Source organism: Silurus meridionalis, chromosome 27, assembly GCF_014805685.1.
Source record: "Silurus meridionalis isolate SWU-2019-XX chromosome 27, ASM1480568v1, whole genome shotgun sequence".
Classification (NCBI taxonomy): Eukaryota; Metazoa; Chordata; class Actinopteri; order Siluriformes; family Siluridae; genus Silurus; species Silurus meridionalis.
In genome coordinates, this window is record NC_060910.1 from 2,899,708 (window position 1) to 2,914,847 (window position 15,140).

Genomic DNA, 15,140 nt, shown 5'->3' on the forward strand with positions numbered 1-15,140 from the left:
ACACACACACACACACACACACACACACACACACACACACACACATACCCCATATTGTTGAACTTGTGGTGATCAAGTATTTTATAGTGGAAATATAAAAACATATTTAGACCCACTGAAAAAGGAGTGGCCTAAATATCTGTCAGTTACTAGGAAAGAGGTGTGGCCTATATGTCCAAGTGCCAATAAAGGAGGTATAGTCCTGTATAAGTACCAGGAAAGTGGGCGGGGCTATGTTTTTGTCATGTCAGAAATAGGTCTGCTTTAGAGAATTGGGGTTTGTCATATTTGACTGTAAGTACCAGGTAATTAGGCATAGACTTGCATCTGTCTGGTACAAAGATTAAGGCATGTCCTCTGTACCTGTCAGTCATGGTAAAGGGGTGTGGCCTATTTAACTATAAGTACCAGTAAAGAAAGCATGCTCTTGCATCTGTCCTGGACAGCGAAGGAGGTGTGACATTTGTACCTGTCAGTTTTAGTAAAAGGAACATGGCCTATGTGTCTGTAAGTAAGAGGAAAGTGGATGGGGACATGCATCTGTCATGTATGAAGGAGGTGTGTCCTCTACCTGTCAATCCTAGTGAAACGGGTGTGGCATATATGACTGTAAGTACCAGGTAATTAGGCATGGACTAGCATCTGTCATCTACAGAAAAGGAGGTATGTCCTATGAACCTGTCAGTCCCAGTAAAGGGGGTGCGGTTTTGCAATTATCCTGTAAAGTGAAGGAGGTGTGGCAGCTGTATGGTTGTTCTAATTAAGTAGATGTGTCTTCTGTACCTGTTAGCCCTCTTAAAATCGATGTGGCGTCTATGTGTATAAGTAGGAGTAAAAGAGGCGTGGCCTCGCAACATTCTGCATACTGCAGGTGTACCAGTAAAGAGGTGTGGCCTTGAACTGTCTCATACATAAGCATGAGACTATAGTATCAATAAAAGTGCATTCATGCATATTATCCATTATCTCTCTCTCTCTCTCTCTCTCTCTCTCTCACACACACACACACACACACACACACACACACAGACAGACACACACAGAGTCCTAATTACCGTGTCCCCAGTATGCTTTTGCATTTGCTTTTAGTAGGCATGACTTTTGTCCCCACAATGTGAGGTAGGTGTGTGAACAGAGCACAGCTCCATGAACTGATGAATATGAATACACACACACACACACACACACACACACACACACACACACACACACACACACACACACACAAAAACACTCTGAATAGTATCTCATGGCACGTTTGTCCTTTCGACATGGGAAGACGATTGCACGGCATGCGTTAAATTGTAAAAATGCTGTTGCTAGGCAACAAGGAAGTATAGACCCCCTAGCTATAAATGGACCTAGTATAATAGTTTAGCTAGCTAGACCATAATGTAATTTTTTTACACTGACAACCTTGAGTGACATTGTGGTGTATGAACGTGACAAGACAAAACATTTCCTGTTACATGAACTGGTGTATTATTAATGTATTACAATTCTTCTTAGCTGCCAAAGTTATTAACATCAAACATAATCAATATTCATTATTTACCTGAGATTTCTATAAAATAATATTGACAATTGAAATGTCTAGAAAGCCATTGAGCCTCCTAAACTCATTTAGCTAATGGACATTAACAGCTCATTACTTAGAGATTGGGCTTAAAGTCATTTGTTTGGTATTTAATAAGAACTGAATTGGAAATAAATCATTTTAAAACTCGGGACACCGATTTAACATCCTGTCCATGATGATGGATTTCTGCAGAACGAATAGAGTGAATATATCTCCACCAATTTAGTGTGGCAGTGACGGACAATAAAACAGAAAATCGAGTATCAACTTCACCTTTCCTCGTTGCTCACTTCTTTTGAACCATAAAACAGACTACATGAAAAAAGTATTTGGGACACATGATTTTTTCAGCCATATGTGATTCTTTCTCGAACTGTGACCTGAACTCTATTGAACATGAATGAATGTAAATGTTGACTGCACCCCAGGCATTCTCACCTCACCTACATCAGTAAATAACTGAACTAACACCCTTGTGGCTGAATGAATCTCCATAAAGATTAATGGCATCTTCCCAGAAGAGTGGAGCTTATTATAAGTGCAAACGGGAACTACATTCGGTATGAATAGATGAGAGTAAATGTGGAATGGGATGTTCAGACCAACCTTATGCTCAGGTGTCCACAAACCTTTGTCCATGCAGCATATAATAATACTAGAATAAAGTTAAGGTCGATTACATTGACCTTTCTGGGGACAAAATACAACAAATAAACGTTAATTCAATGTAACTCTTAAATAAATAAATAAAAAGTTTATATTCCCACCTGAAAATAAAACTACCCCCTCTTCCCTCCAAAGAACACGGCATCCTATGCATTTTAAATCCCTCTTTCCATTTTCATGAATAAATTGGCAACACAGAGGACAAACCAGAAACGACAGGCACTTGTAAGAAACATGCATATTTATTTGGCAGTCTGAACACATTAAATAAAAACTAGAAACGTACTTTACTTGTACAAAAGATAGATTATGTCCAATTCTGAAGTCCAAAATAACTTACTGTATAAATTAAAAATCTCACTATTTACAATTCAACCACAATGACATTGTTTTTTTTTTTTTCTTTCTCTTTTTTTCTTTCCCAAACGTCCCTGAAAGTTGTGGATCTGCTGCGTGGCTGTGTGGAGCTGTGCTGTGCTGTGCTGTGCTTGTGACTGTGTGTGTGTGTGTGTGTGTGTGTGTATGGGTTGGTTGGGGGGGTTTAGGGGGACGTGCAGGACGTTATCGTCTGCCATTAATGTGACCTTGATGAATAGGAGCTGTCACTATTGGTTTTTTGGTTCATGTCGTTCTTTTCTCTCTCTCTCTCATTCTCTCTCTCTCTCTTTCTTTCTGAGCTTTTGTATGCATGAGTTTCTCCATGACTCGGATTTATTCATGCGGTAATTATGACAGGCGGGACCGCGGTGTTCGCTCGTCTGGGGGATCTGAGATCTGAGCAGGAAGAGAAGACAAGAGAAAAGCGAGTCCTTTACTGGAAGTCTGAGGTCACACACACACACACACACACACACACACACACACACACACACACAAGGCCCTTTTTCATCCCCCGATTCACTATAATGGTCTGGTCTGTTACGCTTTCTTCTTCCACACTCAAATGGAACGGTCACATGACTTGGGTTGTATCTTTAGAAAGACTGGAACAAACAAAACTGCAAAGAATGTAAAGTTTGAGATAAAAAAAAAGACAAGTACTCAGATAGCCACAGATACAAAGCTGGTGTGAATAACCACAGAAAAGAAAAATCCCACAGAGTCGAAGCTTTGAAGCAAACACAAAACAAAATACAAAACAAACGTGTAAAATAAGTGCCACATAAATCAAAATGGTCACGTGTAGGCGTGTGCTGATTATTAATAAGAAATGATTTTACATTTTGGCATGTGAAGTTTTTCAAGCATGCGGTTAATGTTAGCTACACAACAAACCCTAATGTTGAGTTTGGTAGAGTCCAACTTTCCACAAAGTCCCCACAGTGCAGGTAATAGTGACCTGAAAGTGTTACATCAGCACACACCTTACTCTCTTTAACAAATAATAAAAAAAAAGATCAAAAGAAATTACAGTACAATTAAAAGGCAATTTCATATTAAATAAAAGCATAGAAAAAAACAACAAACAAACAAAATGCAATGTTGGTAGGAATAACCAGAACGTTCACACGCCGAGCCGAGATCGGACAGGGTCGGGTTAGAGAGGTATAGCTATGAGAGCTCTGAAAAATTTCAGTAGGAAGTGCTGCATTATAAAGAAGTTTAAAAAAAGGAATGGAATGGAATTGGTCAAAACAGCTGAGATTATTATGTTGAGATGATAACGTCATGAAAATGCCTTTACAGTACAACTTGATGTTAGAATTTTTTTTTTTTTTTTGCAGTTTTATTCAAATTATGGATGTGGTGAAGGAAGTCATGCAGGTAGTTTGTTTGGAAGAGGCAGATGTAGAGGATGGGGGGGTTATGGAGACGAAAGATCCGCTGTGGCGACCCCTAATGAAAGCAGCTGAAGAAGATTCAAATAAGTGCCTGAAATGTTCTACAAACCTTGCAATATATATACATATATATATATATATATATATATATATATATATATATATATATATATATATATATATATATTACAATGGAGATGCATTACAATGACATCATCGTAACATGAAAAGTCGAGACATGGCCTAGCCTACCGAGGAGTCTTAAAGAATGATCAGTATTGGGTAGTACAGTATATACATTTTTTTTTCAAATAATTTAACACATTACAGTACGTAATTTAGCAAAACAAAGCAATTTACGCTACCGTAAAGTATAAACTTTACAGTAAATGTTTGTGGCAGTGTGTGCCTAGACAAGTGCTAGTTCGCGAGTGGAGGCTGGAGCAGGACGCGCTGTTTCATTGTCCGGCGGCAATGATAAAAAGGAGAGAGACAAGAGCTAAAATTGGGCTTTAAAACACCAATAACACAAAAAAAAATACGCGCTCTATCCCAGAGACAACTGAACTCTGTCGACTGCTGTACATCCCGACATCGTTCCAACGTATTGTACCGCATATACGCAGGAAAAGTCAGGTGTCCCAATACTTTTGTCTGTATAGTGTATGTTCTGCATACAAGTTGTAAGAACACTGTTGCTGGGCAACTGGTTAGCATATAAGCGCATGAAGATAAAATAAGATAATTGTAAATGGTGTAGTGAAAATGTGTGGCCTTTTCATAACAGCTAAGAATAAGACTACCAGCTTAGCATTGTTCATGCTAATATTTAGCCAAAAGGCCTGTTGAATTTAAGCTATCCAAACTATCTCGTTTTATAGAAAAATAAATAACTGGAATAGCGTTTAACACAACGTCATGACGCATATAAAATGTCAGTCCACTCGACTCACAAAAGCAGAAACCACATTTTGGCCTCGTTTGGTACAGTAGTAAGCGCTTTGGCACGTTCACAATGTTTAACGTGACTAGACAGAATTTGGTGTCCTGACCCCCGACACTCCGGGTGGCAGCACTGTAGTTAACGCAAGAACAACAGCTCCGATTCTAATAAAGTCGAAGAATGTGAGAGTCGACGTGACGTCGCAGAGCCAGGGACCAGAGGAAGGAGGAGGATGAAGAGGAGGAGGAGGAGAAAGAAAGGATTGTTTTCACGAGAATGCACCACTTTTCCTCGCTCCCACGTGCAGGCTATTAGCGCAAGACGGTGAAGCAACGAAGCTGAGAAAAAGTACAAAATGAATATTGTTGATCGTGAGCATAGTCGATTAGCCAAGACGTGTTTACTGTTTTCACTTATTTCGGTTGCTAAAACTAGTTATAATCATTCATACTCCAGCTAGCATAAAGCTAAGAGTTCTGTTTTTACCAGAGCTTTCTCTAGTACTATAAACATTTACCTCAGATGTGTTCGAACAATGTCACAAATGAATGATTAACTTATCAGTTTAAGTATGCTATACGGCCAAAATCTTTGGACACCCAATCATAAAACTGCCTCTTTTTTGAACATCCTACTCCACATTTAGTCCACATTTGCTGTTACAATTGTTGTGGAGATTCTTTCAGGCACAAGGGTTTTAGTAAAGTCAGGAACTAATGTAGGAATTTACTGTTCAGTAAGATTGAGGTCAGAGCTTTATAGCAGAAGATCTTTCACTCCAACCCATGTATATTCATGAAGCTGGTTTTGTGCACAGCTGCATTGTTATACTGGAACAGGGTTTGGTTTAATTGAAGGGAAAATTTCATGCCAACAGTTTGGGTAAAATGGCTGGAAAAGTCAGGTGTCCTGATACTTTCGTCCCTATAGTGTAGTAAAATACATCCAACCAATCGTAGACACTAGTTAGCAACAAAGGCTAATAGTTTCTCATTCTAGCATACAGCTATTGGGTAACGTAAACGTGTAACGGCAGTAAAAATGACAATAAAATGTCAGGGACAACAACTTTTACCTCAGAGGTGTCGGACACTTTCAGAAAAGCCAAAAACTAGCGTGTCACTCGAGACCCGCTAACCAAATTCGCTGAGTGCCAGAAACATCTGTTCTTTTTGACACATCCATTCCTTTTTTGTTTGGTTTTTTTTTTTTATACACATATCCCACAAAAATCCACATAAACAAACCTACGTTGCTAAACCCGTATTAGCCTCGTAGCAGACACACCCCAAACACACACACACACACACACACACACACACACACACACACACACACACACACACACAAAAGCAATCTTCAGGAAACAAACACGTCTTGGCTGATCGACTGCGTTCGCCGTAATGGGAAACTTGTGTATCTTTCATCTCGTTTAAAGACAGCTCTGTGGGAAGAAAAAGAACGAACAAAAATGTACACACAAACAGTTTTCCAAGCCTTAAGGCACTTACAGACACCAGACGTGCGCGCACACACACACACACACACACACACACACACACAGAAATACTGAAAATCTGTTTACAGAAGGTCCAGAAGGAACGTGAAATGCCAGTTTGTTTGGAACAAGGCCCGAGCTGTAGCGATGGCAGATTTACACACACACACACACACACACACACACACACACACACACACACACACACACACACACAGAGCGACTCGTTCTCTCTTTTGTTTGCTGCGGCAGGAAAGATGGGGCTGGAGAAAGTGTACTCCTGTTTCACACCAGACATGACCTACATGAAGTCTGAGGTGAACATGGGGCCTGAAACAGAATCTGGTTTTGGTGTGAGCTGGAAAAGGCTGATTGTCTGCGTTGGCGTCGAGTCGGTTACGTGAGACGTACACGTGACAGAACGTTCTGCCTTTCTGTCTTGCTTTTGAACCAACGATCCTTATCTGGAATCATCATCGTCTCTCTATCCTCTCAAAAAAAAACTCAGGCGAGAAACTGTGTTTTTTCCCACAATTTCTCCAGCGATCCATTGTCGTGGTCCTGTATGAGCCACGCCCCCTTCCCTCCACATGGCACCATCTGATTGGCTGTCACTTGACGTCCAGTTCCTCATCAGGTGCTCCACTGTGTTTGCTACCTGCTGTCCAGTAGAGGTTGTGTGTGTGTGTGTGTGTGTGTGTGTGTGTGTGTGTGTGTGTGTGTGTGTGTGTGTGTGTGTGTATGTGTGTGTGTGTGTGTGTGTGTGTGAATGTGTGTGTTTGCAGTTAGTTGCCAACCAGAGGGCTGAGGTCACCATGATGGTTTTTGAGCTTCTTTTTAAAGAGCGAAATGGTGGAGGGTCTGTAGAAGATGATCCACGGCTCTGAGGTGGTGCTCTGCGAACACGAGTCTGAACCACTCATCGTCGAGGGAATGGTGGGAGACCTAACATTGAGGAAGGAGAGAGAGAGAGAGAGAGAGAGAGAGAGAGAGAGAGAGAGAGCGAGCAAGAGGGAGAGGGAGAGGGAGAGAAAGAAAGAAAAACAAAGTACAGAATCGCTCATTAAGATGTACAGTAAGTCTGAGTGAAACTTCTTTTTTCACTCCTCTCCTCATTCTCATCTTCACTCCTCTCCTTATTTCTTTCCTCACTCCTCTCCTCTTTCCTTTTCTCATTCTCTCTCCACTTCTCTCCTCACACCTCTCCTCATTCTCTCCTTCCTCATTCTCTTTTCACTTCTCTCCTCACTCCTCTCCTCATTCTCTCTTCACTCCTCTCCTCATTCTCTCCTCACTCATCTCCTCATTCTCTCCTCATACTCCTCCTCACTCCTCTCCTCATTCTCTCCTTACTCATCTCCTCATTCTCTCCTCATACTCCTCCTCACTCCTCTTCTCATTCTCTCTTCACTCCTCTCCTCATTCTCTCTTCACTCCTCTCCTCATACTCCTCCTCACTCCTCTTCTCATTCTCTCCTCACTCCTCTCCTCATTCTCTCTTCACTTCTCTCCTCATACTCCTCCTCACTCCTCTTCTCATTCTCTCCTCACTCCTCTTCTCATTCTCTCTTCACTCCTCTCCTCATTCTCTCTTCACTTCTCTCCTCACTACATTCAGCTTTAATACACAGTGTACAATCCGGACACATGACGACACAAAACCCCTCAGTGTTCACTACTTACTTTACTGTAACGTGCAGAACCAGCTTCGCCACCATCGCTATCACGGTGAGTGTAAGCAGAGCAGCCAGAGCGTAGATGGTCCACACTGCAAACGACACACAACACACTTATCACATTCATCCCAAAGGGGTTCAATAGGGTTGAGGTCAGAGCCCTATAGCAGGAGATCTTTCATATAATTCCAACCCATGTAAAGCATACAGGGGCATTATCATGCTGGTACAGGTTTGGGTCTACAAATACAACCCTAATTCCAAAAACAGAAATTTATTTTAACAGCACTAATTTGAATAACGCGTAATTAGTGCAGCGCACATTTTTGTTTGACCATTTTTATTAAAAGCATAAATAAATAAATAAATAAACATATTATAGGCGAAATTAAAACGCAACACATTTGTTCATGACTTCCTTTTTTTACTCAAATACAGAAAAGTTAATAAACTCCACTGGAAAAATACAATTTAATCACTAACCATTTGTTTTACTGATGCGGCAAGTTTCAAATCGAGCACCAAACTCTGCCATGACGCACAAGTCCGGCAATTAAAACCGTCCGTGTGAAAACATAGCAAAAGTTCCGTTTGGTGTCCTGATTATTTACGTCATTTAAAACACTATAATTACTTTCAAACATTTACAAGAAAAAAAAGTTAAATTGCGATTAATCATGTGTCAAGTGTCAACTCATGGCGGTCATGCGATTAATCGCAATTAAATATTTTAATCGATTAACAGATCAAATTTATATATATATATATATATATATATATATATATATATATATATATATATATATATATAAATGATATACTGATATTGAGTGGCCTGCTATAGAGCGCTGAAATATAAAATATGTAGAATTTTAATTTCATAAAACAACAAAAATGCAATAAATTGTTTGTAACTGTTATTAATTATAAAACCTGTTGTTGTTTTTGCAAATGGAACATTATTATTAACATGACTCGCTGTGGAAAAGCCCATGTGAATGTGAAATGCTAACAGTGGATAAAAGTGTACATACGGGTGTTGTGAGCAGCGGTCCGGCCCCGGCCGAGCCACTGACCTGGCATTTCGTTTTCCGACTTTTTGGGACTGGATGTAATCAGATAGAGGATCTGAGAGGACTTGTCGGTCTTGCTGGTGTTTGATCTCTCAGTGACACTGCCGAATTGTGGATCTACGGTACTGGTGGTCTCTTGGATATCGTCGTCAACGCTGCTTTCTGCAGACCTGCCGCTCTGTCCTCTGTACGCTGGAATGGAGAGGGTCACATTAACAAGGTTTCAATGATTTATTTATTTAAAAGTTTCAGTTCTTCTGGTTCTGCATCGACAAAACTGCATTTTGGTATGAGATGCTTTTGTTAGCATGCAGTAAAATTAGCTAATGACCCAAACACAACTAGAGGGTGCCAATACTTTTATTTTAAGTTATTATTTTAATATAATTATTTTAATATCTTTAATAGATAAAGATTTAAGAATACAGGAAAATCTCAATTCAGTCCATTTCTATGTCTAAATGGATGAGATGGGATTCATGATTGGCTGGCGGAAGATATGTAACAAAACTAAACATACCATCACAAAGAATATATATTTATATAAACGTTCTAGAAAAGAACCAATCAGAGCTCTGTACTGACACAAGCACCGCCCATATTACATGCAGCAAGAAAAGGAACCAATCGCATGACATTCTTTTTCTTTTTCTTACAAGCCATTCTTTATCCCTTTCTTCTTCTTCTTTTATTTATGCAATCCATTCTTCTTCTTTATACAATAATTTTTTCCTCTTCTTCTTCTTAGTTATATAATCCATTCTTCTTTTTTTCTTTTTTCATTCATAGAATCCATTCTTATTCTTATTCCTCATCTTCTTCTTTTTTATACAATCAATTTCTTCTTCTTACTATTTATACAATCCATTTTTTTTCTTATTCAAAGAATCTATTCTTCATCCTCTTTTTCTTCTTCTTCATTATACAATCATTCCTTCTTCTTCTTCTACCTTTTCTTATTTATACAATCAATTTTTTTTCTTCTTCTTTTTCCAATTCATTCTTCTTCATCTTTTTATTTATACAATCCATTCTTCTTTTTCTTTTACCACTTTTTCTTATTTATACAATCCATTCCAGTATTTGAATGTACACTGGACTAAATGTGGTATTTAAATGAAGCACCACCCGGGGCGAAGTGAAATAGCACTGTGGGTTTGCGGACTCGGCGACGGACCAATTTACTTCTCTGACCTTTTCGTTCGGGGCTAAACATCTCCCGCTATTTTTTTGTTTCCTTCTTTCTTTCCGACCCCCATGTTCAGCTTGGCAAATAAATCATAAGAAAACAGTAACAGTGCAGGATGGCTGTTTGGTTTGGCCTGTCGAAGCGGACGCACAACGCATGGGCTTTGTTTTAAACACCACCAACCATAATGCACCACAGCGTGCCTCAGAAACACACAGAATAGATTCTGAAATAGAAGAAAGTAATAATTACGAGTTTTTTCACTACATTTCACAGGACCATTAAAAATGTAGTTTGATATTTTGATAGATCTGAAGTCAAATCCTTAATTATGATTTTTATGAGTTTTATTAGGACTAATACTAACATTTTTCAATATAATCTATACTGCCTTGATTTAGTTGCAATCTGTGCAAAAAAAAAAAATATATATATTTATATATATATATATATATATATATATATATATATATATATATATATATATATATATATATAATTTATATTGGTAAATTTGATACATTTTGACAGACAAGAGCTTTAATGCAAAATTATTTTTAAATGTATAACAAAAAATATTAAGAAGTTTAAAATATAGCATTTTTTCCCTTCCTTACACATCGTAAATTTCTGATTGGCTAGTTGGAAAAAAGGCCACAGAACTAATTTACAATTTCTAGGGAATAAATGGAAAAGCAACAAGTACCATAGCAGACAGTTTTACCACAGCAACAATGATAAAATCTAGCAATGGAACATATTTAGCTGTTTTTTCTGTTGATTCTGTTGATTTCTGTTGATTGATTTGATAAGCAATCGATTTAAATTAAGGGTGCCAATAATTCTGACATCTGTAGTTTTATATATTTCCATAAGTCTAGAACTGGGAACACTGCAGGCGTCCTACTGGTTCAAATCCATGTTGCTCGAAGCTGTCTGAGAATCAAATATCCCTGGAAACGTCTGGTGTCCCAATACTTTTGTAGATATAGTGTAAAATGAGCCAGACTCATTTTCGTTGTTCATTTTGGCTGATATCAGCACATTTTGTTTGGTCGTTTGTTGAACTCTTACATACCACAATTATTCATATTTGAATTGTTGTAAACTTTTATTATTCAAAACAGAAAATGCAATCATGGCACGCTTGTTCCTGCTTTATTGAGGGATCTGTTTATTAAGGCGCTTGCGGTTCAGATACAGAAATCTGATAAACTTCAACAGACAGATTAAATATTGATAAACTGCTACTCATCCAATATCTGAGATGGAGGGAGTTCCTGAAATGCCCGAGGTGCCATTAAAATATTTAATACCCCGAAACTCCAGGTTCAAAACAACACTCAAGTTGGTGGAAGAACTTTTTTGTTTGCAGAGCTTTATACATTATCAGTCTCTCCATCTGTTTATTTATCTATCCAACCACATAGACATCTGTCTGTTCATTCATCCTTCCATTCATTCATCCATGATCTAGAGTTACACAACCACAAAGTATGAGTTTCAGTTTGAATGCAAACAAATTCTGTCCATAAAACAACACATGAATCCATTTACTTATATATTTATCTATTCATTCGTCAATCAAACCATCCATTCATCCATCCATCCATCCATCCATCCATCCATCCATCCATCCATCCATCCTCTCATACAGTGCTATTTATCATAATTGGTTCAGAACATCAGGTATTACAATCTCTACTCCAATAAATGCGTCCATCTATTCATTATCTATAGATTATCCATTTATGAATCCATCCAAGAATCCATCCATGAATCCATCCATCCATCCATCCATCCATCCATCCATCCATCCATCCATCCCTTTCAGCTAGCCACTGTTAAAATCAAATCAGCAGCTACAAGACTATTAATTACAATCCATACCTGAGAACTTTTTTGTTTATACATCAATTCTTACCTTTATGCCATAATCCATCCATCAATCCATCTATCAATCCATCTATTAATCTGTCTATCCATACATACATATAGCCATCCATTTATCCTTCATAAAATATGCACATTTAAAAGACAATAAATAATGATTTTATATTTATACATCAATTCTTACCTCCATCCACCCATCCATCCATCCATCCATCCATCCATCCATCCATCTATCTATCCATCCATCCATCTATCCATATGTCTGTCCAACTATCAATCATATAATTTGCAAATTCAAAGACAATAAACAATGACTTTATATTTATACAGCAACACTTACCTACATCCATCCATCCATCCATCCATCCATCCATTCATCCATTCACCCATCCATCCATCCTTCATAACATTTGCAAATTCAAAAACAATAAGCAATGAATTTATAATTAAAGCCATCCATCCACATCTCCAGTCCTCCATCAATCCATTCATCCATCACTCCATGCTATCCATCGCTATCCACATCATCCATCCATCCATCCATCCATCCATCCATCCATCCATCCATCCATCCATCCATTTAAGTATTCATCCTGCCATCCCTCTGGCCCTAGATCACTTCCTCTATGCTTCTATTGATCCTAATATAAAACCATCCATCCTCTAACTTACTATACTTACTATAACCCCTCCATCCAATCATCATAAAATTAGATCATTTTGAAACTCAAAGCTGGTCAATATTTTTTTTAAACATGAACGCATGCCTCCACTGATCTCACTAATGATTAATCCAACCATTTCTTCATCCATCCATCAATTCATTCTTGTTCATATTTTTTTAACACCCTGATAAACAATGGAGTATTAATTATAATTGTGTTTAAAAAAAAACTCTTTAATAAAATCCATAAATATCTCTCATAAAGAAAAGAATCTGAACATTAATCCTGTGATCTGTACCTTGATAGACCATGGAGAACCCCTGGGCCTCGTTGGTCCTGTCCGAGTAGAAATACAGGATTACAAAGTCGGTGCTCATGTTAACAAATTGCCGTGGCGGGTTACGCCCATCAAACCTCGCCACCACCTGATTGGTGTAACCGTCCAGCAGCTCGACCATATCCGCCTGGTCCATGATGTTGAAGAAAGTGAAGTTAAAGAGGATGACCGAGGCACCTGGGACCTGGAAACGATGAGAACGGAGAGAATAGAGGAGCCAAGAAATTATATAGCAGCACTATTTACATTTCTCGTATTTGTACTTTCTAAGGATACTGTATATCTTTTCATAATAAATCATCACATTTCTGAAAATTTGAAAGGTTTTTAATTATTTATTGTTTTTACCTGGATGGTCCAGTAGCAGACGCGACCCGGTGCGTATTTGTCTGGAAAATCCGGCGAGTAAATTACGGCGGATTCAGCCGTGTAGTTTCCACCACAAGCTCCCACTTTGGCTGAAAACACAAACACACATTCCATTTTCATACCATGCCGAGTATACAGTATAAATATGTTGATTTTTTGGGGGGGAAGGTTATTAGTGGCCCAGTTTTTACAGCTGATGGTCATGCGACAGTAGCTTTTTCATTATAATGGTTCTAGATAGCAAATGTTTGGACCTTTACACGTAAATAGATAGACTGATCATTTCAAAATACAAATTTTCATGATGTGACATTCTTTTTTTCCAACACTTTTGTAGCCACTGGGACATTTTTAATAAAGAAAACCCGACATTCATCGATATTACGTCTCATTGAATCACTGAATGCTGGATACGTTTTCAAGAGTATCAGAATCAGAAGTTCTTTATTGATCCCATAGAAATTTTGTAGTTGCTCATAGTAAGAAGATTAAAGTGAAAATGTAGGTAAAATATATAATAAGAAAGTGTAAATAAATATATATATACAGTATATATATATATATATATCTTTTTTTATTATTATTATTTTATTTTTTTTATTTTATATATATTTTTTTTTTATTTAAATTTATTTATAGAATGTTTTATAATCTTTCAAGTAAAATGAAATGTGTAGAAGCATGAAAAAAGTTATTGCACATGTAACAATTATTATTAATAGTGCACTGAGATTATTCCACATAATTGTCCAAGATATTAGCAATATAAAAGTGTGGCATTAAAGATTCAAGCTTTCACTGTCATATGTACTGGAAACCGTCTGTTAATCCACCCAATAACCTGAATTATATCAACATAAGGAAAAAAAGACTCAAGACTTTAAATTACAAATAACAATAATAAGTGAAGGGAGAGATTTAAAATGCACTCGTAGTTAAATCTGGTAGTCTCCGGTTAACCAGACCGAAATCCGAACACTGGACCTGAATAAGCAAATCGGCTCGTTACAGAGAACCGATAGCCTCCTGTACCTTCTCAACTCTTAAACAAAAGGTGCATAATAGCTTTCATTTCCTTGAATCCCTTGTGTATGTTTGTGGACGGTTTGTTTAGGGAAATCTATCAGATGTAAATCACATCCAAACCACTGCAATGTGATATTACATCCATTATCCTGATGATTATTACTTCACTATGTGCTCTAAATCCAACATAGCTAATGCAGCATGTCTCTACATTTTCTACCCAAAATGATCAAATCCTGTAGAAAAACATTCTGTTCGGTTCAGTTAAATTTGATCTGTGGAGTGCTTTTAACATTGGACATTGTCCCTAAAGCAGCATTACCACCAAGCAATTGGCAACAAATGCTAGAAAAAACTCCCTGAGACTTCATGAGGAAAAAACCTTGAGAGGAACCAGACACAAATGGGACCTCGTCCTCATCTGGATGACACTGAATGTCCGTTC

At 37.9% G+C, this 15,140-nt stretch overlaps 1 protein-coding gene across 2 annotated transcripts in view; it reads right to left on the reverse strand.

Annotated features, from left to right (window-relative positions):
• Positions 1-4,244: 4,244 nt before the first annotated feature.
• kremen1 (kringle containing transmembrane protein 1) overlaps positions 4,245-15,140 on the reverse strand; it is a 60,316-nt gene continuing 49,420 nt past the window's right edge. The window contains exons 6-10 of one of the 2 annotated variants that reach the window (XM_046841536.1): positions 13,649-13,758; positions 13,262-13,484; positions 9,220-9,408; positions 8,151-8,235; positions 4,245-7,412 (exon numbers count right to left, since the gene is read on the reverse strand). In XM_046841536.1, the coding sequence (XP_046697492.1) occupies positions 7,253-7,412; positions 8,151-8,235; positions 9,220-9,408; positions 13,262-13,484; positions 13,649-13,758 (767 nt within the window). In that variant the 3' untranslated portion in view covers positions 4,245-7,252. Of the gene's footprint in view, positions 7,413-8,150; positions 8,236-9,177; positions 9,409-13,261; positions 13,485-13,648; positions 13,759-15,140 lie in introns of both variants that reach the window. The other variant, XM_046841534.1, reaches the window with a different exon arrangement.